At 52.1% G+C, this 25208-nt stretch overlaps 15 protein-coding genes across 15 annotated transcripts; 9 read left to right on the top strand and 6 right to left on the bottom strand.

Annotated features, from left to right (window-relative positions):
* The first annotated feature begins 1721 nt into the window (after positions 1-1721).
* Positions 1722-2540, top strand: LAESUDRAFT_312139 (uncharacterized protein). The gene is made up of 5 exons (XM_040901960.1): positions 1722-1878; positions 1943-2066; positions 2129-2211; positions 2262-2341; positions 2403-2540. The coding sequence occupies exons 2-5, from the start codon at positions 1943-1945 to the stop codon at positions 2452-2454; spliced, it is 339 nt and encodes a 112-aa protein (XP_040761906.1). The 5' UTR covers positions 1722-1878; the 3' UTR covers positions 2455-2540.
* A 354-nt stretch (positions 2541-2894) lies between these two features.
* LAESUDRAFT_728387 (uncharacterized protein) lies at positions 2895-3692 on the bottom strand. The gene has a single exon (XM_040909431.1). It carries the CDS (start codon positions 3274-3276, stop codon positions 3058-3060), a length of 219 nt encoding a protein of 72 aa, XP_040761905.1. The 5' UTR covers positions 3277-3692; the 3' UTR covers positions 2895-3057.
* Positions 3693-3952: 260 nt separating this feature from the next.
* Positions 3953-4914, top strand: LAESUDRAFT_312088 (uncharacterized protein). The gene is made up of 4 exons (XM_040901959.1): positions 3953-4018; positions 4170-4311; positions 4367-4823; positions 4880-4914. Exons 2-3 carry the CDS (start codon positions 4288-4290, stop codon positions 4802-4804), a joined length of 462 nt encoding a protein of 153 aa, XP_040761904.1. The 5' UTR covers positions 3953-4018; positions 4170-4287; the 3' UTR covers positions 4805-4823; positions 4880-4914.
* A 570-nt stretch (positions 4915-5484) lies between these two features.
* Positions 5485-6266, bottom strand: LAESUDRAFT_728383 (uncharacterized protein). The gene is made up of 2 exons (XM_040909430.1): positions 6115-6266; positions 5485-6052 (listed from the first exon to the last, which is right to left on the bottom strand). The coding sequence occupies exon 2, from the start codon at positions 5828-5830 to the stop codon at positions 5540-5542; it is 291 nt and encodes a 96-aa protein (XP_040761903.1). The 5' UTR covers positions 5831-6052; positions 6115-6266; the 3' UTR covers positions 5485-5539.
* Positions 6267-7630: 1364 nt separating this feature from the next.
* Positions 7631-8570, top strand: LAESUDRAFT_761275 (uncharacterized protein; the record flags this gene model as incomplete). Its single annotated transcript, XM_040912889.1, has 3 exons — positions 7631-8119; positions 8180-8486; positions 8536-8570. The coding sequence occupies 3 exons, from the start codon at positions 7631-7633 to the stop codon at positions 8568-8570; spliced, it is 831 nt and encodes a 276-aa protein (XP_040761902.1).
* A 391-nt stretch (positions 8571-8961) lies between these two features.
* Positions 8962-9431, top strand: LAESUDRAFT_728377 (uncharacterized protein; the record flags this gene model as incomplete). The annotated part of the gene is made up of 3 exons (XM_040909429.1): positions 8962-9074; positions 9184-9324; positions 9385-9431. The coding sequence occupies exons 1-3, from the start codon at positions 9044-9046 to the stop codon at positions 9429-9431; spliced, it is 219 nt and encodes a 72-aa protein (XP_040761901.1). The 5' UTR covers positions 8962-9043.
* Positions 9207-10124, bottom strand: LAESUDRAFT_728376 (uncharacterized protein; the record flags this gene model as incomplete). The annotated part of the gene is made up of 4 exons (XM_040909428.1): positions 9207-9298; positions 9355-9515; positions 9555-9632; positions 9730-10124. Coding segments are annotated over 2 exons (156 nt in total), but the record flags the coding sequence as incomplete, so codon positions are not given.
* A 1052-nt stretch (positions 10125-11176) lies between these two features.
* Positions 11177-12085, top strand: LAESUDRAFT_728374 (uncharacterized protein). The gene is made up of 3 exons (XM_040909427.1): positions 11177-11547; positions 11606-11814; positions 11872-12085. The coding sequence occupies exons 1-2, from the start codon at positions 11337-11339 to the stop codon at positions 11707-11709; spliced, it is 315 nt and encodes a 104-aa protein (XP_040761899.1). The 5' UTR covers positions 11177-11336; the 3' UTR covers positions 11710-11814; positions 11872-12085.
* A 2125-nt stretch (positions 12086-14210) lies between these two features.
* Positions 14211-14862, top strand: LAESUDRAFT_311940 (uncharacterized protein). Its single transcript, XM_040901958.1, has 2 exons — positions 14211-14379; positions 14432-14862. Exons 1-2 carry the CDS (start codon positions 14329-14331, stop codon positions 14687-14689), a joined length of 309 nt encoding a protein of 102 aa, XP_040761898.1. The 5' UTR covers positions 14211-14328; the 3' UTR covers positions 14690-14862.
* On the top strand, positions 14627-15868 carry LAESUDRAFT_728368 (uncharacterized protein). Its single transcript, XM_040909426.1, has 2 exons — positions 14627-15257; positions 15312-15868. Exons 1-2 carry the CDS (start codon positions 15066-15068, stop codon positions 15699-15701), a joined length of 582 nt encoding a protein of 193 aa, XP_040761897.1. The 5' UTR covers positions 14627-15065; the 3' UTR covers positions 15702-15868.
* Positions 15869-15935: 67 nt separating this feature from the next.
* LAESUDRAFT_311919 (uncharacterized protein) lies at positions 15936-16553 on the top strand. The gene has a single exon (XM_040901957.1). It carries the CDS (start codon positions 16102-16104, stop codon positions 16447-16449), a length of 348 nt encoding a protein of 115 aa, XP_040761896.1. The 5' UTR covers positions 15936-16101; the 3' UTR covers positions 16450-16553.
* Positions 16533-16939, top strand: LAESUDRAFT_728367 (uncharacterized protein). Its single transcript, XM_040909425.1, has 3 exons — positions 16533-16682; positions 16765-16843; positions 16908-16939. The coding sequence occupies exons 1-2, from the start codon at positions 16564-16566 to the stop codon at positions 16817-16819; spliced, it is 174 nt and encodes a 57-aa protein (XP_040761895.1). The 5' UTR covers positions 16533-16563; the 3' UTR covers positions 16820-16843; positions 16908-16939.
* Positions 16940-18053: 1114 nt separating this feature from the next.
* Positions 18054-19725, bottom strand: LAESUDRAFT_728364 (uncharacterized protein). The gene has a single exon (XM_040909424.1). The coding sequence runs from the start codon at positions 19520-19522 to the stop codon at positions 18179-18181; it is 1344 nt and encodes a 447-aa protein (XP_040761894.1). The 5' UTR covers positions 19523-19725; the 3' UTR covers positions 18054-18178.
* A 2112-nt stretch (positions 19726-21837) lies between these two features.
* Positions 21838-22057, bottom strand: LAESUDRAFT_728362 (uncharacterized protein; the record flags this gene model as incomplete). Its single annotated transcript, XM_040909423.1, has 1 exon — positions 21838-22057. A coding segment is annotated over one exon (159 nt), but the record flags the coding sequence as incomplete, so codon positions are not given.
* LAESUDRAFT_311851 (uncharacterized protein) lies at positions 21908-23198 on the bottom strand. The gene has a single exon (XM_040901956.1). The coding sequence runs from the start codon at positions 22986-22988 to the stop codon at positions 22221-22223; it is 768 nt and encodes a 255-aa protein (XP_040761892.1). The 5' UTR covers positions 22989-23198; the 3' UTR covers positions 21908-22220.
* Between the last annotated feature and the right edge of the window lie 2010 nt (positions 23199-25208).

The raw sequence follows: 25208 nt of genomic DNA, 5'->3' as shown, positions 1-25208 counted from the left end.
ACGGAAAGAGTCTGAAACACGTCCGCCGCCGCCTCTGTTCGCGGTATGGTCGACGCGTGGCCCGTGAGACCGCGCCCTATACAGCTGTGGCTGAACTTGTGGCCGGTTGCTGCCTGTTGCTGCATCTCGTTATTCAAAGCAGGGTCTTGCTATACGTCAACTGTCACTAGTAGTTCAACGACTTTGACACTTTAGCGAACACGTCGATTTCAGGCCAACTTTCGCCCGCTGGACAGTCCATTCACCTGAAGACACGCTCTGCATACAGTGCCACACACTGCTTCACGAATCACGATGAGCATCAGCCCGGAGAATCGCTCTTAGACACAACCTAGACGTGTGCGTCTTCGCGCAGCATCTTGTTCTCGATGCTAATACCACTGAAACACCTTCAGTGATGCAGTCTTAGCAGCACAATGGATGATAAAGAGCCGAATGTCTTTTCCTCGCAAGGATTAACACAGCCGCACTCATCAACCTAGTACGGGAAGGCTTAAGAGGGGCTTCGCAAAATTTGAGGCGATGCCTACGAAGTGGAGAGCAACTAAAGCGGAAATGACTGCAAGGATTGTACTGTGAAAGTATTGCTTTATTTTGTAATGCGAATGTCCCGACTCCTCAGGCAGGCCTCAGGTCTCTCAATTTGCCAGGTGTAGCAGAGCGGCGGCAAGATCATGACGCATGCCTTCAATACTGCGATCGCTCATAATGAGTAGTGGTGTTCGAGCACGTTATTGCCAGCGGAGGGATATCAAGGATGCTGACATATTTATATTATATATATCGCACATCATGTATCAAAAGTTTCGTGATTCAGAGCCAAGCGCACAATGCCACGAACATGCGGCACACCCAATACATTGTCTCGACTCAACCTGGCTTTCTTTGTAGCCGCCTTATGAACGCCATCAGAATAAAAGAACGCAATACCATAGTCTCGGCGGCCCATTCGGGAAGGCTGTTCATCGGCCCTCAGACTGTTGGTTCCTTTGTAATACGCTCCGTACCCATCGAATCCTGGATCACAGTTTCCTTCAACGTGGCTGTCGGATAGATAAACTGCTATACACTCACGAGGAAGCGATCATTGATAGAGGTGCTGTAGAAGGAAGCGGGTGAGACACGAATGATTCCTTCGTTGGTCGAGGACAAATACTTGTCGGGAGAGGTGGAAATGGGGGAGGGACGAGTCCGATAAATCATGGAATTTAACCAATGACAAGAGCTCCCATCTCCCATTTCACTGTCATGCGCAACAGAATCAAGTCCTGTGTGTATCGATATGAGTAATGCATAATGCCCATGTAACATTGGCTATCGTTGCAGAACTTACAGAAATTGAGCGCGATATGTGCGCAATGAATAAAGTGATGAATCTTTGAGACGCCACTCAAGCGCGCCTGTGGCGCACAATGCCACACCGCCAGGCCCGACGTCTCTCAATCGGGTAATTGCCGCGCGTATCTCGACAGTAATCTGCCTGTTCCGAAGCTGGCCGCTCAACCGCTCGCTTTTCACCATCGCCATTGCAGGATCATTGACATCTATTCAAGGTCGTTGTAATCCTCGACGGCGAAGGCCATCTAGTCGCTCATGCCGGCCACATCGACTCGCTATTCTTCCTGGCGAAACGCGAACATCATCACCAAGATCGTCTGCGGAAAACAGGCCCTGCGCATGACGAGGACATAGAAGCTCTCTTGTCTGAAATTCCAGCGACTGAAGTCGGTAGACATTCCATCGACGTCGTGCCGACGGACTAGATTGGAAAGGATTCCCCGCCCCGGCAATGGCCTCGCATCTTGCAGACGTGCAGCATGTTGCATGGTTCACATACGCATCCCGAAGGAAAAAACGAGTACCTATAGGACGATATAAGTTGGTCTTCATACGTAGTGCATTCTGATTGTGAAAATCGCGCTGAATTGACTCACGAATATAGATGGCGATCATCGGAAGATACTTCGTGGGAATTGTCCGTACGACGAGCTGCAATGGTTCATATACACGAGTGATGCCTTGTACGAGTGGGGAGTGGCACCAAGGGACTGCATGTTCATACGAATGTGAGCCACCAGTTTATTGACGTAGAAACCTACCCACTCGCACTTCGTTACCATCCTATCAGGTCATCATACGGTCGAAGCGGGAAGTAACGGACGTATATCACGTACGGATGTCGTAGCTGAACTGGCAGAGAGTCTGCCACTGGTGCGTTGATGTCGGACATCTTTAACTGTGGGCCCCCACGAACGCTACAGGCAGTTCTACCAAAAAATAATAATATGATGAGATTTTCCGGAGTTGAATTTTATAATAGCGGAAATTCCAGCGAGGCAAGGTCAGTGCACGGATTCCGAGTGGCATAGATGAAAAAGCTCACCGCGATGAACCCACTGTAGAAACGATGTCAGGCGCATCGCACACCTACTGCGTCTACGCCGACGCGCATAGAACCGCATGATAATCGGTCAGCTACGGCAGTATAAGGCCATCATTCGCCGTTGCAATCTCATGTGGCGAGTGGCGTCGCCTGTGGCAGACAAGTTCGGCAAACGTTGTCACGGACGCTGGGCTGCTCCTCGAAAATAATGTGTGCAGTGCGCATAGCACGGAGGATAGCGTCATGGAGTCTCTGGACGATAATGTTTTGCTGGGCAAGGACGAAGCAGACAGAAAGCGTGCAGGCGCGGCACACACGCCTTTCTATCAGGCGCTAACGCGTCTGTGGCTGTCGCGCCGCTCGCGTCCGAATGCGTCCGATGCAGGCTCCAAAAAATTGGGACGATAACAACATGTTATATACATTGTAAGTCGATTCATGATTACAAAACGAGACAGCGTAGTTGAATACGGTCTCTCCTAGAAAGCACTAACAGAACTCCGTGCAGTCTCCATATTTCGTTCTCTTCGCATAGCCTGCCACCATCAACCTCTCGCTCTCTTGAAGACCCTCCACCCGCCTCTATATTCCTCTGGTTGCTCCATTAGACCATTTGCGTCCGCCTGCATCGGGTTTCCGTATACGATGCGCAGGAAACTCGACGTGGCGGCAGCCTAAACCCCGACCTCCGGAGACACCAGCTCGAGCTCGCTTTCGGACTGCATGGCCAACCTCGTCGTCACGGCCTCGATATGCGCAAGCTGCTCCGTCATCGTTGTACGAGCCGCCCTCGTCGCAGCATGCCTTCTGGGGGCCCGCTGCATGGCGAAGGGCTTCTCCGACTGCAGATAACTGAAGTATTCATTGTAGAAGTTCAGCTCCGCCGGTGACATTCTGCGTGACCTCGTGAATGTGGGCAAGGTTGACACCCCGGTGTACGTGTTCGTCGTCCCAACCGCGTTGCCATTGTTTCTACGGCGTACCACACTCGCCGGCGGACCGAAATCCATCGATGCTAGCGTTGGCTGTTGCACAGCCGTTATGCCTGCATTTTGCCTCTCCACGTTTGAGCCCGCCGGGATGTACGGGAGATCCGCCAACACGGACGTCGGAGTCCAGGCAGGAGAAGATTCGTTCGAGCTTATACTAGAGGTGTCATCCGTGGCTCCATTCATCGCTGAACCGTCGTTGACAGTGCCATATGTACGATCGATGGTTCCCTGCCGAAGTAGATCAGCCATCGTCACTGCAATGTCTATCGTGCACGAAACACTGCTCACCGATGGTATGTCGTCCATGATCTGTGCCGCCCCGTGTTGCACAAGTGCATTCTCCTGGAACTGTCCATACGTATACCGATCCGCGGCACAGGTGGTCGATTCCGTGGTCAGCCCTCCGCGCGATGCTCCGTCAACGGCTACCAGAGTCGTGGAGTAGCTACCGTGTGTCTGTATATACAATGAGTATGGTACTTGTGGTCGTCGATGGCCCATCCCTTGCTTACAATAGAACCGTCAATAGCCGCCGGGTTGGCACAAACAGTACCGTTCAAGACGGTCGCTGCCACATCGTGGCAGGCGTGAAAGATGGAGGTGTTCAACTGACATGGAACATACGAGACACGGTTCCGACTCGGTGAGCCCTGACATTGATACGAAAATGGCGGTTGAATGACTTACCAGCTTGTCGTTCTCCTTCTTGGTCGTGTCTATGTCGAGGTTCCTAGGTGCGACTTCGCATTCGATGCCGACCTCTCCCACACAGCCAGCCTTACCCTCTGTGTCAGAGCGATGTGGCTGTACGCTGTGCAAGAGTCTCTTCTTGAAAGCTGCGCTGATGCGCCGTAGAAAGGAGAGCAACATGGTGGAAGTATGTCGAGTGGCCCCGAATGATGAAAATGCGCGATGACAGATCTGGCAGGATCAAAGGTAAGTAAGCTATCTTATGCGCACAGGGAGCGATAACCCATACAGATGTTCGAAGGTGAATCGGACGATTGACAAAAGGCACTGCTCGTGGTCGAGGGACAAGCGTGAAGAGGGAGGGCAAGACGCGTCGACGCGGTTGAAGTACGGGCGCTTATATTCGTCGCTCGCGGAGTGCGGAGTGTCTGCTGCAATGCCACCATTCGCCATTGCAATCTCATGTGGCGAGTGGCGTCGAATATGGCAGACAAATTCGTCAAAAATTGTCACGCACTCCAGGCGGTTTCTAAAGAATAATGCATGCAGTCCATATAGCATGGAGGAGAGCATCATGAAGTCTCTGGAGCAGTGTGTTCTGTTGGGCAAAGGCGAAGGAGAAAGAACGCATGCAGGCGCGACGCAAACACGTTTTTGCCAGGCGGTAACGCGTCTGTGGCTCTCGCACCACTCACGTTCGAACGCGTCCCACGTAAGCTCCAAAAGCAATGGGATGTAAATCAGACGTTATATACATTGTGAGCTTATTCATGATTATGAACGAGATAGCGTAGTTGAATACGGTCTCTCCTAGGAAACCCTGAGACAAATTTGTGCAGACCCCTTATCTCCCTCTCTTCACATCGCCTGCCACCATCAATCTCTCGCTCTCGTGACAACCCTTCATTCATCTTTGTGATCCTTTCCTTGCTTCGTAAGGCCATTTTCATCTGCCGGCATCTGAATGTCGTCTGCGACGCGCAGGGAACTCGACATGGCGGCAATCTGAACCTGGGCCTCCGAGGACAGCAGCTCGAGCTCGCCCTCGGACCGCACTACCAATCCCGTCGTCGTGGCCTCGACGTGCGCCAGTTGTTCCATCATCATCGTCTGGTGCTCCTCTCCCGATCCCGCCATAGCTTGTGCCGCGCGACGTTGAGGTTCGCGCTCATTGGTCAACTCGTCCGAGACTGCCGGCTCGAACTCCCCCCGTAGCTGAGCCTCATCATCATCTTCCCGAAGGTCGTCCGCCGGCACATGTCGAGCACGCCTTTCCAGTTCTCTTGCTCCCCTCCTTGCCGTACGAGCCTCCCTCATCTCAGCAAGCCTCCTCGGGGTCTGCTGCATTGCAAACGGCTTCTCCGACTGCAGGTAACTGAAGTACTCCTTGTAAAAGTTCAACCCCACCGGTGACATTCTGCGTGGCCTGGTGAGCGTGGGCAGTGTCGACACCCTGGTGTACGTGCTCATCCTCTCAAACGGTGTAGCCGTTGTGTTCACGGTTTGCTACAACCGGCGGCAGACGGGAATCCACCGATGCTAGCATTGGCTGCGAGGAAACCGCTACGTTCGCCTGTCCTGCCACCATGTCTGGGTCCCCATGGATGTATGGCAAACCCGCCGATACAGACATCGGAGTGGAGAGAATAGAAGATCCATCCGAGTCGATGCTGGAGGTTTCATCCGTGCCGGCCTTCTCCCCTGGTTCGCCATTGACAGTGTCAGATGTGTGATCGACAACGCCCTGCCAACATAGATCAGCCATTCTCGCTCGCAGCATCTGTCGCATACGAAGTGCTGCTCACCGATAGCATGGCGTCCTTGACCGGTGCCGCCCCGTCTTGTGCAAGTGGATTCTCCTCGAGCTGCCCATAGCCACGCCCATCCTTGATGCTGGCGATCGATTTCGTGGCCAATCCTCCTGCTGATGCTCCATCTGTGGTTCGAGAGTCATAATGTGACCGCTACCGTGTTTCTGTTGTGTATGGTGAGTACGGTATATGTAGCCGTCGATGGCCCATCTCTTGCTTACAATAAGACCATTATCAGCCTCCACGTTGGCGCAAACAGTGTCGTTCAATCGAGTGAATACCGCATCCTGGGCGGTGTGAGGAATAAAGGTGTCCGACTGACATGGAACGTACGGAACGTGATTTCGACGTGGTGAGCCCCGATGTTGGTACGAAATTGCCATTTGAATGACTCACCAGCTTGTTGTTTCTCATCCTTTGTCTTACTAATGTCGGGTCTCTTAGTGTTGACTTCGCATTCGATGCCGACCTCTGGCACACAGCCAGCCTTAACACCCTTGTCAGGGCGATGTGGCTGCAGCTAGTTAGGTAAGGTTAGCACCTACTCGAAAAACGATAGGACGCGATATTGCAAATTCGCCACTCAAAGGCATCAAACCTAATTAAACCCAACTGAAGAGTGGCGTAGGCGGTGGTCGACCATTTCGCAAACTGCAATTTTTCCAGGTAGCTTCCCAGAAACAAGTCATAAAATCGTTCAGCACGGAGTGGCACGGTGATAGTCCGAGGAGAAAATTCGGTGACTGTGGCGAGGGTTAGGTACGCAATGCTCAGGCGCGTCGCGAACACGTTGTCTTTGGGCGCTAACGCGTCTGTGGCGTCTCGGCCACTTACAGTCGAATGCGTCCACCCGCACGCTTCGAGCCATGGGAGAATAACTTAATGCTACGTATATTGGGAGTTATTTGCTCCCCCATACGAGACATCATAATTGTGCTGCCTTTCCTCACAAGCGTTAACGCAATATCATATTGTTCTCTAAATGAACTCGGCTACCGTCGCTGGGCTACTCACACATCTCTTCACAGCCTTGTCGTCCGTGATAAGCGCAGGAGGGCTCGAGAAGGATGTGAGCCAAGTAGAAGCGAGGTGAGACTACGCGTGCCACCTAAGGTCAGACGTCAGTGACCAAGGAAAAAATGTGTGGACGAGCTTGACAGACTAAATGCTTGACAGTGGGGGCCGGAGTGTGACCTAGAACATCGGCCATAAAGTCCAGTCACTCAGGCAGCAACATTCAATATCTCGAGTATTCAGGCCAGAATAAATAAATGTACCATGCATGCGTAATATGACCCATTGCCTTTCCCGAATATTTTGACCGGAGGCATCCCTGAGTGAGTGGAGCCCGCCGCCACAGACATGTGGGCGCGAGTGTGCAGGCCACGCTGTTTGGCTCATGTTGAACCTCGACTGCGGCCACGGCTATTTAACGCGGCCATACTCGAGCCGCTTGTCCAACAACCCCCATCGGCTCTTCCACGCGCCTGCACGACAAAGTCTCTGCGCATAGACTTTCGTCTTTCGTCTCCTCTCGACCGTTAGTAACTTCTCCTTTGACTTTCATCCTCGTACGTATCCTTTTGTCGCTCTTCCAAACCTTTAAGTACTCAAGCGTCTTCATCCAAAGCATTGCGTCTGTGTTCTGTTTTCAACCTAGTATTCTCCCTTATAGCCCATTATCTTTTATCTTCGTACGTATCCTTCCTTATATTGCTCTTCCTTACCCTTGCTTAAATCCAAGGAACACAGCAATGGCGTCCACGCCCGGTGACGCAGCCGCCTTCGAGGCCGCTATCATCCACGCTTGCGCCGAACATGAGCGCTCTCATTGGAGGGAGAATGGTTACAGACGTTGCCTCGTCATCGACGGATTCTTCGTTAAATTCGACAGTTACCAGTCTCTGTACCCTGAATTTGAGACGCAGAAGTACGTCTTCCAGTGTGCAAAGAGCAACATGAGCGCGCCACGCGTTCCCGAGGTCATTCAATTCTTCCACCGTGACGATCAGATGGCGTACATGGTTATGGAGAACATCAAGTTTACACCCACTCCAGTCCCGGACCTCTCCCAAAGGGTGGCACTGGCAATCCAGTGGCTTCGTGATCTTCCAACTCCTCCTCCCGACCGTGTTCGGATTGGCCCTCTAGGAAGCGGTCGCGCGCGCCATCATCTATTCAAGAACTACAAGGCGCCTCTGTCTTTCTCAAGCATCCAGGCTATCGAGCGGTACTTGAATAAGGTGCATTGTGCTTGTATTTTCTTAAGTGTTCGCGATCCGCTAACATATGACTTGGGCTAGGCTATTACGAGGCTTCCGTCCAGGTCCGCGCCAGTAGCGCTCGTCAGCCTTTGCAATGAGCGGCTGGTCTTTACGCAGTCCGACATGGACGAGAGCAACTTCGGCGTCGATGTCGAAGGGAGGACGTGCCTCTTTGACTTCGGAGCAGTAGGATTACTGCCAGAATCATTCGCCAGCTATACTATGTCTTCGAGCGTCCAGTTCACCGCCGCCGTCGCGCAGCACTTGGGCTGGCCGTCCAGTTCCAATCTGCATACGATGAGTAAAATCAGTAGACTTTTGTGGATATTATCCAATCCGACCTTGGGTACGTTAACTTGTATTTGACATGGGGTTATAATGAACGTTCGTTTTAGGTCTGGACGATAACGGCAATCCCAGGATAGCGTAATAAGTTATAGCCTTGCGATATCCAAGCTACGTGTAGTAAGCGAACCTCTCTGCTTGCCATAGAATTCGAACGAATAACTAATGTAGAACGATGACTCCCTAAGTTTTGTTTTTCCAAACGAGTATATTCTGCAACCGTTGTTCTCGGCCATTGTCTTTCTCCTAGTAACTAACTGTTTTCTTCGCGTCCCGTTTATTTGTGCAAATCACGCTCTCCTTCCCCTAAACGTGATTTTTCATGAAATGCTGGCTCGTCTCTGTGATTTGTTAGTCTCAGTTTTCGAGCTATTCTTTGCCGCTATTGATGTGTCGTAATGTGTAGTACCTCGAGCTTTTCATTATCTATAGTAGCGCTAGCACGACCGGCTTTCCCCTCTACCTATCGAACTCCATTTGGCTTGGGAGACGACGGACATTTCCATTATTTAATCTTGGACCTAGCTTGAACATGATGGTCGCCCTACAAACGTTTGCATGAAAGCCGAGTTCTTGAGTCGACAACATCGTTCCAGCTCTACGCCCGCACACGCGACGATGTACGAGATGAAGAGGGGATTCAACGGCATAGTGAAGAGAAGACAGTGTCTTACTTGTATGTGAAGTTCTGGGTTAAGGCGCTCGCACGTACACACGTTTGCTCATTTCTTCGAGAGCGCCGAATGCGAACTATTACGATAAAATCAGCCCTGATGACGACCGTTCCCCGTGTATGTCAAGAGGTGGGGTGAGCTGTGAGATAGGAATAAGTTTTGGTGGTTGCCTCTTAACCGTTTATGAACTTCCGCATTACCGACACAAATTACCGCCATTGGAAGATGCAGTGACGTACTCACACGTATTCCTTCACCAGAACATAGAATAATCACGTTGAGAGGGAGAAAATAGAATAATGAGCTAGATGCCGGCCGTACGTTCTTGCCCGAACCAGAACAGACTGCGATTGAACATCGACTTCGGCGGCCATTGCACAGTTTGCCCCATACTATGAGCGCCACAGGTGGTAATAGCACTCAAATAAGCTGGTGTGATGCCGTTGAAGCTGAGCAAACTTCATGGAGCGGATGTGCCGTTTTCAGCGGTGCAGAATCAGTACGCGGCACACGATCCACGTTAGTGGAGAAGCTCACCATCCTGCTGTCGTTGTTCAAATGGCCGATCACGCCTCATCCTCCATCCCCCTATTACAACCTGCTTTATCACGTACTCGAAAAGCGGTGGGATGCGATATTGCAAGTTCGCCGATCAAACACAACTGACGAGTGGTGTCGGCGATAGCGGACCATTTCGCGGACTGCAATTTTACCTGATAGCTTCCCAGAAACAAGTCATAAAATCTTTTAGCATGGAGTGGCACGGTGACAGTCCGAGGAGAAAGTTCGATGGCTGTGGCGAGGGTCAGGTACGCAATGCTCAGGCGCGACGCGAACATGTTGTCTTTGGGCGCTAACGCGTCTGTGGCGTCTGGGCCACTTGCAGTCGAACGCCTTCACTCGCACGCTTCGGGCCACAGGAGAATAATTTGATACTAGATACATTGGGAGTTACGTGCTCCCCCATACGAGACATCGCATTGTGCAGACTTTCCTCACAAGCGTTAAAGTAATATCGTGCGGCTCTTGGGATTTTTCTCTACATAAACTCGCCTGCCGTCGGGCTACTCACACTCCCCTTCACACTCTTGCCGTCCGTAATAAGCAGGAGGGCTCGAGGGGGCTTAGGCCCAAGTAGAAGCGAGGTGAGACTACGTGCGCCATCCACGCTAGGGCCAGACGTCAGTGACCAAGCAAAAAATGCGAACGACCTTGACAGGCTACATGCTTGAGCGTGGCCGGAGTGCGAAAGTATCGGCCATGAAATCCAATCGCTAGGCAGCAACATTCAATATCTTAAGTATTCGGGCCGGAATAAATGAATGTACCATGTATGCACAACATGGCCCATTGCCTCCGAATAATATTTGACCGGAGGTATCCCTAAGCGAGTGGAGCCTGCCGCCACAGACGTCTGGCCGTAAGTGAACAACGTGTTCAGGCCACATTGTTTGGCTCATGTTGAACCTCGACTGTGGCCACGGCTATTTAAGGCCGCCATACTCGACCCGTTTGTTCTGTTCAACACCCCCATCGGCTCTTCTGCACGCTTGCGCGATAAAGTCCCTGAGCATAGAATCTGAGTCTGTGTGCTGTCTTCTCATTGTTCGCCTTTGTTGTCTGGTCACTTGCCACTCGTTCTTCTTTGACCGCCATATCATCATGATCACTCCTCCCCCGAACGATGAAGAGAGTGCCCTTCAAGTGGACCCTCGAGAAGATGTGCATATGCAAGCTGTATCCCCCAGCGAATGGTCCGATTGGGGAGATGACCCAGCCTCGGCGGATGACTACCAGCAGACGATGGACTTCATGAGAGCACAAAACGATACGAGCATGAGTGACGAATCGGTGCGTCAGCCAACCTATCAATGCCCGTATTGTCCTGTGCACTCACTGTTGACCTCAAGGATTGGGATGATTCCGGCAGTCGTCCCTCATCTCCCTGGGTCATGCCCACTGAGGGCGTGTACCTGGGAGAGGGGTGGTCGAGATGGGTGAAGCGGACGGATGATGACGGCAATTTTGTGTCTTATTGGACCGTGGTGAGTTCTATGGCCATTGTACATGATTGTGTAGTAGCATGACCAGTTCCTTTGCAGACATATGAAAGCATATTCAAGGACAAGTTTGGCCATGCAAAAATATACACCAAAGGCCCGCACGCCATCCCATTGATGATGCCGCAGCCTGTCCACCCACGTGAGAGCTTTGACACCATACTCTTTGGCAATTGGGACTGTCATGAAGAAGATGGGAAGGTCGTCATCACCAGACAACCGGGGACTATTAATATGCCAGATAACGCCGGACGTGTACCTTCATTTTTGCAGACCTCCAGGGCACCGTCGGTCACGAAACCTTTGAGGCAGACACCAGAACAGTGGCCTAAATGCTTCTCGGTGAGTTCTGCACATAGCCGTGCAATGTTTGTACGAATACTCACCGAGTTCACTGTGCTTTGCTGGTCAACAGAAGCCAGTCACCGGTCCCTCGCTCTCGTCCAGCAAGGTCCAGCCAAGCAACACGTCGGCAGCATTGCGGAAGTAGTCCAATCAGGGAGACGGCATCGCCTCCGGTCATTCGCATGGCCCACGGTGCGACACAAGCTGTCTGAGGTACTGGTGCTCTGACTCGATGAACTCCCAGGCTGAGCTGCGATGTAATTCATTAGACGTAGACTGTTTTGATCGGATTGAGGATATCAGTTACATAGATGGAAACACTTGCACGACAGCGTTAGCTATCTCTCTTTCGTGCCGCTGCAGTTTTGGTGGATAGATTGTCTCGGATCGATCGAGGATTGGACTCGGCGTACCGCCATCAAGACGATTTGGTCCAGTATTGCAGCACAACTACAGGATTAAGGGAGACACAGTTGTCGACGGACTCATAGCATGCGTACGATGGATCGATGGGCCAGCCGGCCATGGCTCAGTCAAAGTAGGTCGACGATTACCGCGCGGAGCCTGTGTCTGAGAGGCGTGGGTAAATCGCCGCTTTCAGTGCCGCCTCAAGCGCGCTTATTCCGCCTTTGGCTCTGTGGCGTCCACACTTCAGATTGCTATGTCAAGAAAGCGTCACTTTTTACATCGCATCAACATGTCTGTCTCTATAGTTACCGCTAGCATGGCATTGAAGCGGGATAATGGGCAGCAAAGCGGCACAAGGCTTCACCAAGCGGCACGAAAGCAGTCTTTTTCTCCTGGGGGACGGGCGTGTGTGGCGACTTGTGGCCTTGCTACGCTATGGCTGCGGCTGAATTTCGAGACGTGGCCGCATCGCTTGAAGTGCTTACAAACGTACAGATTGCCTTCTTATCGTATATACATGAAGCTTTCGTCGACAGGATCGCTTTTACGGTAGATAGAGAATATATAGATTATCATCTACTCGCTTCGCACGGCTGCGACGCGATCTCGTGCTCGACGCGCTCAATTTCGTCGGGCGTTTACGCGCTTGTGGCGCGCGTTTTGGGCATCGAAATGCACAGCTCTCGGAACCGGCACTGCGGACGAGTACGAGAAGATGTATGGAGGACGTGCCCCGAACCATACGGAAACGAAATTATGCACAACCCATATGCAGACTCAATCTGAATTGTGAGAACATTGGAAGATTCAACGACACGTCAAGATGTCTCGTCGCTTCCCATCAAGGACGCAGTATTCCGAAGGAGTCGTGATGACCTCCCGGTCACATCATCACATCCATATATCAAACCAGAGTTATCGTGTCTCAGTAGAGGAAACAAATCGCACTAATACCTTGCAACTGGTCAGGACTTTGCCCTTCGCTGTGCGTATAATCAGTTGTCATTACATGCTGGTTCTCAATTTGAGAAGGCCTCAGATAATAGAGTGTCACTGAGACTTTGCGAGGTACATTGCCGCATTATGAATTACTAAAACATACGATTTGGCTTTGGGCTATAACTACAGATGTCCTTAGCGAATCGCTTCAGCAAACTCAGCCATCGCTTCGACAGAAAAAAGCCAAGCCAAATGGGGCAGGCCTTAAAGCTCAATGATGAGTTTCAGAGTGGAGAATCTGAATCGAAAAATTGTCTGCAGCGCAGGTTGCTATCGAAGGAAAACATTGCAACATTTACTGTATCTTCAAAGAGGCCCAAGGAATGTTTTCTTACTCCCAAAGAAAAAGCAGAGCGAGTGTGTTAACAGTGTCTCTAACGACGGGAATAAAAAATGAGGCAGAGAGCTGCGGCCGTGCGTACAATCATGAGCGCACGCACGCGTAGGATTCTCGATGAGGTTATGTGTCAGCGGCGGCGAATCGACTTCTGCGGTCTAGCGGAAAATGACATGGAGATGTATTACGCTTTAGGCCCAAGCTCTAAGATATAGCGATACCGTTCGACGCTGTGTTCATGACCCACTTTCGTTCATAGGAAGTTATTTCTGGGAAGGGGCTTCGGGGTCTACTCATAGTTCAGTCGGATCCTGAGGACAACCTGAAGTGGGGACGCACCACCTGCTCAAATAACTACCACATTTTACGGAGGTCACCAACGGGATGATATAGAGATCTGCAGAACCAAGGCCACTTGCACGTATGGCGTCGGATACCAAGAGAATCGGAGTTGGATGGGTTGCTGGGGCCATTGCCACCAGCCACGAGGCACAATAAGCGCCCCCTACAAAATGAGCCACTCCGTCGCGTCGCCTTTGTTATCGCACTTGCCCCTCGACCATCACGAGTGCCCTTCACCGTTGACACATTCGCCCTTTGCACACTACTTGTGTACATCTATACACGCTCACAAAAGCTACCTGCCTTCTCAACCTACCTCATCCCATTCTCGCATCTCACCGACGTTGAAACTCGACCTGCTTCGCGACGATGTTCACCTTTTTCCTGAAGGCCATACGAAGGGCCCGCATGGCCGTGAAGAAGAGGATTCGACCAGGCGCTGAACTGCATGGCCCTCCGCCGATCACTGCCACTTCAGAGAGGCCTGGCTACATCGACTCCGAGGCGGCTGTGAGCAGACAAATTTACACGAACGATAACGAGGGCATCATCCTAGTAAGTTACCCGACCATATATCCGTGATAACCTGTGTGCTCACCGGTCATTGATGCTCATTCTGCGCGTTTCTTGGGGACGCCACAGTTGACCCTCGCCAACCTGGTTGGTCGCGCACCGACCATGGCCATTGCGGTTGACGACAAGGACAGTCACTTCAGACATGCACCTGTGGTAAGTTGGAGAGCATTGATAACTGCAGAGACATGAACTCACCACATCGCAGCGCTGTGGCTATGGAACCGAGGGATACTTGCGATCGGCAGAGGAGCTTTCGCTTGCTGGTTCAGTTGCGGTCTCTGTTTCCTACATCGATGGCTGGAACCACGATGACCATGTTGAGGAAGGTGATAATAAGCATTATACGATCTCAGAAAGGGTTTCCGTCATGTCATCGGTGAGTGGCATGTTCAACACAACCCGCTCTTCGCCTCGAGGTATCACAATGATTAACCCACGTCTTGAAGGATCATGGCATTGCTAAGGGCGACATCGATAGCAATGGCCCGGTTGAGGCACACAGCATCTCGGAGGACCGCAACACTGACTCCGACCAGTCAGACCTCCTCTCTACGCCGCTCTCCCCGCTGTTCGGCTTCCCGGCCACGCACCTGGACCGTGACACGAAGACCGGACATTTTGACGCCACGATTCCTGACCATCTGCTGGCCCCACCCCTGAAGGAACCACTTGTCTCATCAAAGGGAGAGCCTGCATCTGTAGAAGCTTTCGCGGGAGAGATTGCCAGGTGGCTGGGCAAATACAACGAAGCTCACCGCGACGATGGGGCCCAGGAGCGTTTGTCGCAGCGACACGGACAGGAAGATGGGATGGATGCGACTCCGGAGACGGAGACGAAGATGACCACAGACAATGATGAGACGATGGAAGAGGCCGTCTCCCAGCTGGCGACGGAGGCATTGATGGCTTCGTGTCCGTGGCTCGACGAAGACACGGCGTGGCGGGCGTACATGGCTGCCTTATTCGAGCAGCTGCACATGCACGCGGGTAAGGCCGAACATCTTGCAGAAGGCTCTGAAGTGGATGGATTACTGGTGAGTGGGTCTTAAATGATTTATTAGCAACAGTGGGAGCTCAGCATGGACCAGGAGGGCAAGATTGAGGCCACAGCACGCAACGAGGCCAGCGAGTCAAGTGCTTCTAAGACTGGCCAGAAGCGGTCCTTCAAGAAGACTCTGGAAGAGTACCGCGCTCGGCGAATGGCCCGTCTCAAGCGGCGCGAGGAGCAAGACAAAGCATTCCGTCTCCGCATGGGAGTCATCAAAGAGGCCGCGAAGGCACACTGCGCCCTTGATCTCATGAGCTTTGCAATTTGGGAAAAGCAGACGGACGCCTGGAGAGCCTGGCGGAAGGAGGTAGAGGAAAAGGCGGGGAGGATTTCACCGCGACCACCATTGATGGAGATGGTGCTGGAAGACCATGTCCAGAGTGAGGATGACAAGTACCGCTACGAAGAGGATGGCCATTGGTTTTGAGTGACCGTTTGAAACCGGAAGAGGAGAGGGGCTTTATCGTCTGTCCGGAAGATTTTTCTAGGATATTGTTTCAACTACATTATCTCAGTAGCAAGTAGCGTTAGATCGCTCACAAAGTATATATGACCGATTAGTTTCTTACCGAGATCTCCCGAAGCGATGCATCCATGAGCAAGTGTGGCCGCCGCCACAGACGCGTTGGCGCCTGCAACAACGTGTTCGACTCGCGCTGTTTGGTTCGAGTGGCACTTCGACCTCCGACGCGATTATAAAGGCAGTTGCACCCCAGCTCTTTTTTCAATCTTCGCCTGCTCGACCACTTTCTTCGCCACGCAGAACTTCTGTTTGCTTTTGTTCTCGGGCCACTAGCCTCGCTGTCCATTGCCCATACCACAGAGCCATGGTCACCTGCCCTATGGAATGCGACTGGAATACCACGTTAGTGAATCCGGAAGACGATCACCGCACGGTCGTGGCATCCCCCACCAAATGGAGCGACGAGTCGGACTCGTGGTTCGACGATGAGCAAGAATTTGATGCGGACGCCCTTGCAAATGCAGAAGATAAAACGTTCACGGACAGCGGTTCCGTACGTCAGCTCGCCAATCAGTGTCCGTTTTATTCTGTGCACTTACCAACGCGTACAGGGTTCGGTCGACGGGGACCATCGCCCTCTGTGGCCATTCTACGATCCAAACTGGCCTTCAAGTTTCGAGGAGAGGCTCTCGGACTGGAAGAGCCGGACTGACAGTGACGGAAACTATGTGAGCAAGTGGTTCGTGGTGAGTTCCTGTGGCGCACATGATTCTTGCATAAACGGATAATTCATACATCCTCCCAGCTGCACCAAACGAGGGTCTTCATGGACAGGTCCGGCAATCCTACGACCTACATGGACGGTCCCCACAACGTTCGGCTGATGATGCCTCAGCCGATCCCGCCACCTGAGTCGTCCTATGCTTTACGAAAGGGACTATGGGGCTGTCATGAAGTGGATGGCCGAATCGTCATCACTAAGCAGACGGCATTGGAAGTGGAAGTATTGGAATCAAGCGATGCCGACCTCGGAAGGCTATCAAGGGCTCTGCGAGCGACCGCGTCCCGTACCGAACGAGTGAGGCAGGCCCCTGTCGGACCGAGGCCTATGAAGAGGCAGAGAATTGTGATGAGTCCCACATGCTGCTTCGAAACTCGACAAATACTCACCGCATGACATGATCCTTTCCTACAGACATCGCCAAAGGTGATGCAGGGTATCTGCGCTGACACCGGGGCCACGCAGGACATTTACTGCATGGCTGCTGTGGCTCGTTTGAAGGAGGCACCAGTATCTACGCATGACACTGCGGCCGATCCCATGCTTTTCTAAGCCTCGAATACTACTGCGGGACGTCGTTCGCGAGCTGTTTCGTTTCCGGGCTGTGTGAGACGGCCAGAGCATGTCGAGAACGATGGTACGTAGGGGTATGTATACGACGCCATTGATCTTTGTGTCTTCTACTATAGAATCTCTTCGTTTCTGTGCGCGATGGTCGCATTATGAAGTGAATGGATTGAATGAATCTGGCCAGATCAGGGTCGACAGGGCCACTTGAATGATTCTGACAGCCTAAACCGAGTCACCAGAAGTCGGAACGACGAATCTGAGACAATCGACAGAGCAGCCGCCATGACAAACGGAAAGAGTCTGAAACACGTCCGCCGCCGCCTCTGTTCGCGGTATGGTCGACGCGTGGCCCGTGTGACCGCGCGCCCTATACAGCTGTGGCTGAACTTGTGGCCGGTTGCTGCTATACGTTAACTGTCACTAGTAAATCAATGACTTTGACACTTTAGCGAACACGTCGATTTGAGGCCAACTTTCGCCCGCTGGACAGTCCATTCACCTGAAGACGCGCTCTGCATACAGTGCCACACACTGCTTCACGAGCATCAGCTCGGAGAATCGCTCTTAGACACAACCTAGACGTGTGCTTCTTCACGCAACATCTTGTTCTCGTTGCTAATACCACTAGGACACCTGAGTCAGTCATGCAGTCTTAGCAGCACAATGGATGATAAAGAGTCGAATGTCTTTTCCTCGCAAGGATTAACGCAGCCGCACTCATCAACCTAGTGCGGGAAAGCTTAAGAGGGGCTTCGCAAAATTCGAAGCGATGCCTACGAAGTGGAGAGCAACTAAAGCGGAAATGACTGCAAGGATTGTACTGTGAAAGTATTGCTTTATTTTGTAATGCGAATGTTCCGACTCCTCAGGCAGGCCTCAGGTCTCTTAATCCGCCAGGTGTAGTGGAGCGGCGGCAAGATCATGAAGCAAGTTATTGCCAGCGGAGGGATATCAAGGATGCTGACATATTTATATTATATATCATGCATCATGTATCAAAAGTTTCGTGATCCAGAGCCAAGCGCACAATGCCACGAACATGCGGCACACCTAATATATTGTCAGATACAGATTACAGACCAGTGTCCCACTAATGCGGCTTTGGGGTCGACGGGCTGAAAAGCACGAGAATGAACATCAATACAACCACGGTGACGATCATATTAGTGACTGAGAGATTTGGAAGGGATCTTGGACGGTTACGCCGCCGTTCCAACGCCATGAAGTAGTACGATGCTGGGATACTTTCCATCTCCGGAAACCACTGGTGGTCCTTAGTGGGCAGAAGCCGAACCGCCTCCTCTGTTTCATCTTCCCATCCCATCTGCATGGCGAGTAAACAAGCTCGCAATGCATCAGATTTCATCTGCTCCACCCACGACCGCTTCGCCCATGCTAACGCGGATGTGACCCCGTACTTCTTGACGGCAGAAAGAAGTGCATGCGCGGCATCGAACCCTTCGACATCGGGGGCTTCCATTGGATAACACAATTGCAAAAGCGCATGCACTGTCCTGCCATCCTCTGCGACCCGGACGAGTGGTAGCTCTGTGCTCGGCTCGGGATGACCGTCGCTAGCTCCAGAATTCCTCAACATATCTGCGAAGACGGGAGACGCAAGTTCGAGGATGTTTCTATACACGCGGAATCGGATCCCGTCCGAAGAGAGCACAACGATGTCGGCGGAGGGATGCATGAAGGGTTCTGCCGCGACAGGACCTGTCGTGGTCTTTACCAGTTGGAGCGTCTCAGTTAACGCCGGACGACAGAATGTGAAGCGGTCAGCAGGATCTTGCACATTCGGCTTGCGAAACTGGAAAAGTCGATGGAGAGCACCAGCGGACATATGCTCCATCTCTGGCACCTGCGTGATCGTCTCCTGTGATTTGAGCTTAGCAGCCGCCTTCCTTGCAAGCTCCTCCATGCCGAACCGACATGCAACTGCGTAGACTTGCAAAGCAGACTTCTCCACATATTCGCTCAGCGCATCGCCCAAGTGCCGGATCGCTTCAACCATTCGGTATTTCTGTGCTGCTTCCAACAACTCTATCACCTCCGACGCACTTTGAAGGACAGGATTCTGCGTAGGATAACACAAACGCAGAAGACCATCCAACGCCGTGCTATTTTCTGTGACACAGATAATCGGCAAGCCGGTCGCTGTATCGACGTCTGTTACGCCTATTGCTGAATCGGTGTCTGTTACGCCGGTTGCGATCGGCTGCGGGGGATGGAACATGCATTCGAATACTGGCGATGCTAGAGTGAGCACCGCCTTGTGGCAGTGGAAGTTCATCCAATCTGCTGACCGGATGATGATGTCGGCGCTCTTCTTGTTGAATGGGGACGCCGCTCGTTTCGGGTCCCGCCGTAGCTGGGTGGGTGAGGCGGCTGGCCGCAGGACTTTCTGGTCAATTTTCGAGCGGTCTGACATGAGGAAGTAGGGACGGAAGGGAAGAACGCCTGCTCCTCTTGAGATTGAACTGGGCTGATATTCCTTCGGCTGATAAGCCTCGTGTCGCACGTGCGTCGTGAAACCTAATATGAATGTTGGGGCACTGTATGTGCACAACGTAGCGTCCACATTCTCTCACGCAGGACATCAACAAGATCCCTGCACACATGATCGCATGTGTACTGCCGAAGGGTGGTACCCCTAAGAGGCTCACCTCTATGTAGACAATTTTCTCACCTGCGTGTAGCGGAAGATTGAGTTCGGATGGATCGTAGACTTTGGCATTGTGGTCCAGAGAGTGCACATAACCATGTACGTAACTCGTGTATGAACGGACGCTAGTCATCCACGTGTCACACGGGCGGCTTCCAGGCGGCGAGGGAGTTGAGACTTGTCCAAGTAGTCCTGCGTTGAGTTACGTGAAGATCTTTCCGGAATCTGTGCGGACGGTCCATGACCAATGACTGTGGCCCATGCGGGCCTGACGAATACCAGAGTCTCTGATGATGATGGTAATACATATCTCAGTCCGGCTTTTAATTCAGAGTTCTTCGCAAATCAACACATACTGAATAGTTCTGGGCTCTGTACTTTAGCTCTTTGTAGTTTATCGGATTGTGGCCGCAATATGATGCGGCGAGAGACACCCGGCAGACTCGGACGCGCCTGTGGCGCAGAATATCTGCCGTCCATTTTGTGGCGGCATTCCTGGCACGGAATCTTTTACGCTTTTATAACAAAACTTGTATATAAAGGGAAATGTCAGAAACAGAGTTTTGGTGAAAAAGATTTCCGGTAACTGCCGCAGGATTTCCTCTGCTCGCTCTGCGTGCTGCCATCCACTTTATTTCGTCGAGCACCCTTAAATCGCACTGTCTGTTCCGAACGCTAAAGCCACTCAGTCACTGATGCGAACCATATTGACTCACTACTTGTGTGGACAGGATGCGGACGTCGTCACCAAAGATCGGCTGAGCGAATGGGCTGCTTGTATACTGAGGACTTCAACGTTCTGTATTCTGGATCGACGCATACGACATCCCTGATTCGATGTTGTCTATACGCAAGCTCGCTAGATAACCGAATCGGATCGTCCAGCGACGGCTGAAGCCTCGCAAACACGAATGGTCATTCTTCACACCAGTGAGGTCCAGGAGCGAACAACTTGCAGGAGAATACATGTTGGCTTTCGCATGCAGCTTCTACACATATGGCGCTTCCTACTGTGGCCGGCTCGGTTGTTGAACTGGCCCGCGAAGGTAGATGGTTCATCATCAAAAGAGCCGTTGTATAGGTTGCTCACACGGAAGGGCCATGAGGACTACGCACGGATGAGCAGCGAGTTGTCCGAGTGGCGAGTCGTTCTTAGGTGCGGTGATGTGAACTATTAATCGCTCGTGCACGGAATGACTGACTTACTATGTAGTTCACTATCCGTTGATGAGACGGACATCGTGGTGAAGAGCGAGCGACACCTCTTGCAAGTCGACAATTAATGATGAAGGTCAAATGAAGTTGAATCCCGGCTGGTGATCGATACCGGGACAGCGATAGGCATAGGATCTGGTGACAGCGCAGAAACTGCATGCCGAAGTCTTCAAGCAGGCGAGGAGCAGCATGCAAACGCGGCACGATAAGACAGACATGGTTAATACGCCAACAATCAGCAGCATCGTCGGCGAGATTCGTCACTACCGCTGCGCTAGCAGATATAACTCATACGCAATTTGCTTTCCGGTCGTCGACACTTTCATCAGCCAGGGATTGCTTAGACAGTGTGCTACGCTGCATTCATTGTCTTGCAAGTCATGAAGGCGCAACGTAATGGGATCGCCACTCACCGTCGATGAAGGCGACCAATCCGGTGACGATAATTGCGGATGCAGCGCCATTTCATGAAAACGCATGCGAGAAGCATCTCTTGTGTTATCGTTGCACAGTGGCAGCCGGAGAAGAAATCCGTCTATGGATGTGGCGAGGGACAAAGCAGACATGCGCGGCGCGAACACGTTGTCTTTAGGCGCTAAGGCATCTAGAGCTGCTGGGCCACTTGCGGTCAAATGCGTCTACTCGCAAGCTCCTGGTCAATGGACAATAATCGAATAGTCTATACATTGTGAGTACATGCGCTGTTCCATACGAGACATTGTAGTTGAATACAGTCTCTCCTAGACATCCTTCACGCAAAATCGCGCTGCTCTTGTGATTGCTCTCTGAACCCTCCTGCTGCCGGAATACTCGCACTACTCGCACCCCACCCCTTCATTCTCGCCGCAATCATATTCGCAATTTAGCTCGCCTGCAATGCTGCCCTGGGATCTGCGACCTCTAGGCAACCTGCGTCTGTTTCTTCTTGATGGCACGCATGACGATCATCATGCCGAGAACGTGAAGCATTGCCTCCTGACGCGTCAGTGAGAGATATCGACCCTCGCATGGTTTAGTCTGCTGCATCCTATACTTCTCAAGGCACGCAAGCTGCTTGTTCTTGGTCAGCTCCAGCCGTTCCTGTATAGTCATTGGTCGAGGCTTCCTTTCTGATCCCCTCGCAGGTTGGCCACCTGTGGAATGGCTCGAGTCGTCTGTGGCTGCGTCTTCCATGCCTTCCTGATTAAGCGCGATATCGTGCTTTAGTACCTCGGGTTCCTACGGATATCGCATTCCCTATTTGTTAACTCTAACAATCTCCACCTCTGTGGTTGCGTGCACGCACCTCGTCTTCCATGGCTTCTCCCTGTATAGGCTGTACTGCAGCACCTCGGAGATCGTACTCATCAGCCAACTCGTTCCAAACCGCTGCGATGAATTCCCGCCATGCCCGAGCCTTGTCGACGTAAATAGGTATATTGTCTACCGCTCCCCACTGAGGACGACGTTTCAGCTTCATGCCTGGCTTTCTCGCTACGGCACTTTTCTTTACCGTGGGGAGCTTCGGCATCGTGGCGAGCGTGTTCATTGTGTCGGGCTTCTTGGCGATCGGCTGGTCAGTAGGTCTCCTTGGTGAAGCCCAGTGTGCGAAGAGTTCCCGATAGAACTGCAATCCTGCCGGGGATATTTCTCGCGGAGCTTCGATATTTCGGCTTTCCTCAATCTTTTCCTCGCTGCCGCCCTGCTGCAGGGGAGGGGTTCCAAGATGCAAGCGGATGGTGATCACCGAGAAGGCTGAGCGCTCGATGTCGGTGCTGGGCGTCTCAGCCGCATTGTCGACATCTGTAGGGTCTATCTCACTGCGGAACGAACGGGGATCCACCGATGTCAGCGACGCTTGCTCGGCGACCGTGACGTCTGCGTATCCTGTCTTCACATCGATGCGTTCGTGCGTGTAGGGGACACCAGACAGTAGGGACCTCGGAGTAACAGGAGGGGAAGAGTCGTCCGAGACGATGCCGGAAACGTGTTCTATTGCTGCCTTCGCTGCAGAGCTTTTGTGGCCAGCATTACACATGACGGAGGTCTTGTCCTGTTGGGTCGCGTCAGCCCCCCATCATAAAGTCTACCATGCATGTGTGCCACTCACCGTCGGCGTGGCACACTCGGCTCGTACCGCTACATCCTGTTCGGCCGCATTGTGTTCTAGCCGTTCATCATAACTCCAATCCTCGATGTACGCGAGCGAGCCTGCAATCCAGTACCCGCAAGGTTCCTCCTGTATGGCTTCAAGATGTGTGTAAGAGTTATTGCTGTAATCCTGCATCAACAGTAAACACTGCATGCTACAACTCGCAGGTTCCTTTTCGACTCACCATACCCTCGTAATCGGCCAGTGAATACGTCGATGCGATGTCGCGCGATTCATTCGTTTACCATCTTGGCAGGTGGCAGGAATGAGGATGTTCGACTGGTGCGATGGCGATGAGTGTGTAATTTATGGTGAGCCCACACATGAATATGGAAACCGATGGATAAACGACTCACAAACTTGTTGTTCTTCTCTACGACCGTATTTATGTGTGGGGTCACAGGGCTGGCCTCGCAGTTGACCCTGGTAACTTGCTGGGCATAGCTCATCTCATTCTGTGCCGAAAGGCGACCTTGCCCTGGGCTGCGCAAGAACTTTTTCTTCACAGCTGCACATGCGCGTTGTAGGAGATCCAAAATCATGTTGTACAGGTCGAGTATTGGATGTTGTGGATGAACCATAACAGATCTAGCGGGATGGAGGTCAGTAAGCTATTGTGCGCACACAAAGAGTTGTCACTCATACATATGTTTCAGGATGAGGGGAATTATGGATGGCAGACACTTGTGGTGGTGGTCGAGGGAAAGGCGTGAGGAAGGAGGCCAAGGCGCGTCGACGCGGTTCAAATACGGGCGTCTACTTGCGTGGCTCGCGGGGTGCGTGGCAGCTGGAATTCACTTGTCCGCCAAGACCAGCAGTCAATGGCCTGTGGCTGAGCTACCGTTTCCCTCTCCAGGAATAGGGAAACTTGGAATACTCTGTATGATACACGCATCGACCGGAACATTGCCAGCCTGATATCTCGCGTCCAGATGCAGATCGTCTACACACAGCCTCCGGACAAATATTCTACCCTCAGACCTCATACATTGTAAATGCACATGCCCTTAGGAATGAGACATCGACCGGTCTCATTCAGGAGACCTGACGAATACTAATGCGGCTCCCGTATTTTCCCGCGTACAGTTGCCTATCATCAGGATTCTCGTGTCCTGTCTTTTTCGCTGCATAGTACTTACCAACCACACCACGACCATAGCATCATCGCATACCTTACTGCCGAAGCCATTCGCGCCTGCTTCTCGGCAGCAAGCACTACCGCCGTCATGCCGAGAACGTGGAGCCTTGCATTCTGGGGATTCAGTTCGAGTCATTCGTCTTCCCATGGTGCGGACAGCTTCCTCTGCCACCTCCGCCGCCTCCCAAGACGTGCACGTTGTAGAAATCCTGCGGTGCAAACAATGAAATATTACCGTGACCTTGCTCGCACCTGAGGCCGCGTCGCAGAATGAAAACTTAAGTATTTTGATCAAAGCGGCAACTTGTCTTCAGTCGCTTCTATGCGAGCAACCTCCTTGAACCACTGAGTCACGACTCGATCGGAAGGCTGAGTGAGTACTGTCAACATCCCGAGTGACTGTGATCCGTTCAGCAGTTCTACTGCTACGTGCTCACCTTCCGTCTTCTAGCCGAACCATCTGTTCTACTTATCCACGTTGTAAGAAATTTCCATGGATGTCGATGGGGTTGAATGAGTCTCAGCGCTAACGTCAAAGTCCTACTTACCTCCTGTGAATTCATCATCTGAGACCTTTCCACAGTGTCGTACTTATTCACGCTTTGATGTGGCGTATAACTGTCTACACTACGTCTGTGTCCACCATGCCTCTAACGATCGTCCGATATGAACGTAGAACTCCAGTAGTGGCGGCTGATCATTGGGTTGAGTTCATAGTTTCACCAGCATAAACCGGGCCATCCCCAGCGCTATATCGGTACACCTTGCGACCGCGGTGATTGCACCAAAGCGAACCAAGTGCCGTCTCCCTTCGTTCTTTGCAGTGATAATACTTTCCGTCAATATGATTTGACCAACACAAATTACGACGACTCTGGGAGGAAGGCTTGAGGGAGGAAGGAGGGTAGATAGCCTCCAGATACGAGTGCGACAATCGGGTACCTTCGATAATTCACATACCCTGCTCG

The sequence above is a fragment of the Laetiporus sulphureus genome (genome assembly GCF_001632365.1).
Source record: "Laetiporus sulphureus 93-53 unplaced genomic scaffold LAESUscaffold_34, whole genome shotgun sequence".
NCBI classification, from domain to species: Eukaryota; Fungi; Basidiomycota; class Agaricomycetes; order Polyporales; family Laetiporaceae; genus Laetiporus; species Laetiporus sulphureus.
Note: the sequence above shows the minus strand (reverse complement) of the source record. Positions and strands in the feature narration are given on the sequence as shown.

What these genes read in the sequence shown, in the direction of transcription:
- LAESUDRAFT_728364 (XM_040909424.1), bottom strand. Translation starts at nt 19,522, where the DNA reads ATGTCAGACCGCTCGAAAATTGACCAGAAAGTCCTGCGGCCAGCCGCC.
- LAESUDRAFT_728387 (XM_040909431.1), bottom strand. Translation starts at nt 3,276, where the DNA reads ATGTCACCGGCGGAGCTGAACTTCTACAATGAATACTTCAGTTATCTG.
- LAESUDRAFT_311851 (XM_040901956.1), bottom strand. Translation starts at nt 22,988, where the DNA reads ATGTGTAATGCTGGCCACAAAAGCTCTGCAGCGAAGGCAGCAATAGAA.
- LAESUDRAFT_311940 (XM_040901958.1), top strand. Translation starts at nt 14,329, where the DNA reads ATGGCCATTGCGGTTGACGACAAGGACAGTCACTTCAGACATGCACCT. An exon ending in ACTTCAGACATGCACCTGTG is followed by an intron (nt 14,380 to 14,431) that starts GTAAGTTGGAGA and finishes ACCACATCGCAG; the next exon opens with CGCTGTGGCTATGGAACCGA.
- LAESUDRAFT_311919 (XM_040901957.1), top strand. Translation starts at nt 16,102, where the DNA reads ATGGTCACCTGCCCTATGGAATGCGACTGGAATACCACGTTAGTGAAT.
- LAESUDRAFT_728374 (XM_040909427.1), top strand. Translation starts at nt 11,337, where the DNA reads ATGATGCCGCAGCCTGTCCACCCACGTGAGAGCTTTGACACCATACTC. An exon ending in GCAGACACCAGAACAGTGGC is followed by an intron (nt 11,548 to 11,605) that starts CTAAATGCTTCT and finishes ACGAATACTCAC; the next exon opens with CGAGTTCACTGTGCTTTGCT.
- LAESUDRAFT_312139 (XM_040901960.1), top strand. Translation starts at nt 1,943, where the DNA reads ATGGCGATCATCGGAAGATACTTCGTGGGAATTGTCCGTACGACGAGC. An exon ending in GACTGCATGTTCATACGAAT is followed by an intron (nt 2,067 to 2,128) that starts GTGAGCCACCAG and finishes CCATCCTATCAG; the next exon opens with GTCATCATACGGTCGAAGCG. An exon ending in TGGCAGAGAGTCTGCCACTG is followed by an intron (nt 2,212 to 2,261) that starts GTGCGTTGATGT and finishes CGAACGCTACAG; the next exon opens with GCAGTTCTACCAAAAAATAA.
- LAESUDRAFT_728368 (XM_040909426.1), top strand. Translation starts at nt 15,066, where the DNA reads ATGACCACAGACAATGATGAGACGATGGAAGAGGCCGTCTCCCAGCTG. An exon ending in GCTCTGAAGTGGATGGATTA is followed by an intron (nt 15,258 to 15,311) that starts CTGGTGAGTGGG and finishes CTCAGCATGGAC; the next exon opens with CAGGAGGGCAAGATTGAGGC.
- LAESUDRAFT_728367 (XM_040909425.1), top strand. Translation starts at nt 16,564, where the DNA reads ATGGACAGGTCCGGCAATCCTACGACCTACATGGACGGTCCCCACAAC. An exon ending in TTACGAAAGGGACTATGGGG is followed by an intron (nt 16,683 to 16,764) that starts CTGTCATGAAGT and finishes AGCGATGCCGAC; the next exon opens with CTCGGAAGGCTATCAAGGGC.
- LAESUDRAFT_728383 (XM_040909430.1), bottom strand. Translation starts at nt 5,830, where the DNA reads ATGGCTGATCTATGTTGGCAGGGCGTTGTCGATCACACATCTGACACT.
- LAESUDRAFT_312088 (XM_040901959.1), top strand. Translation starts at nt 4,288, where the DNA reads ATGACAGATCTGGCAGGATCAAAG. An exon ending in CAGATCTGGCAGGATCAAAG is followed by an intron (nt 4,312 to 4,366) that starts GTAAGTAAGCTA and finishes AGATGTTCGAAG; the next exon opens with GTGAATCGGACGATTGACAA.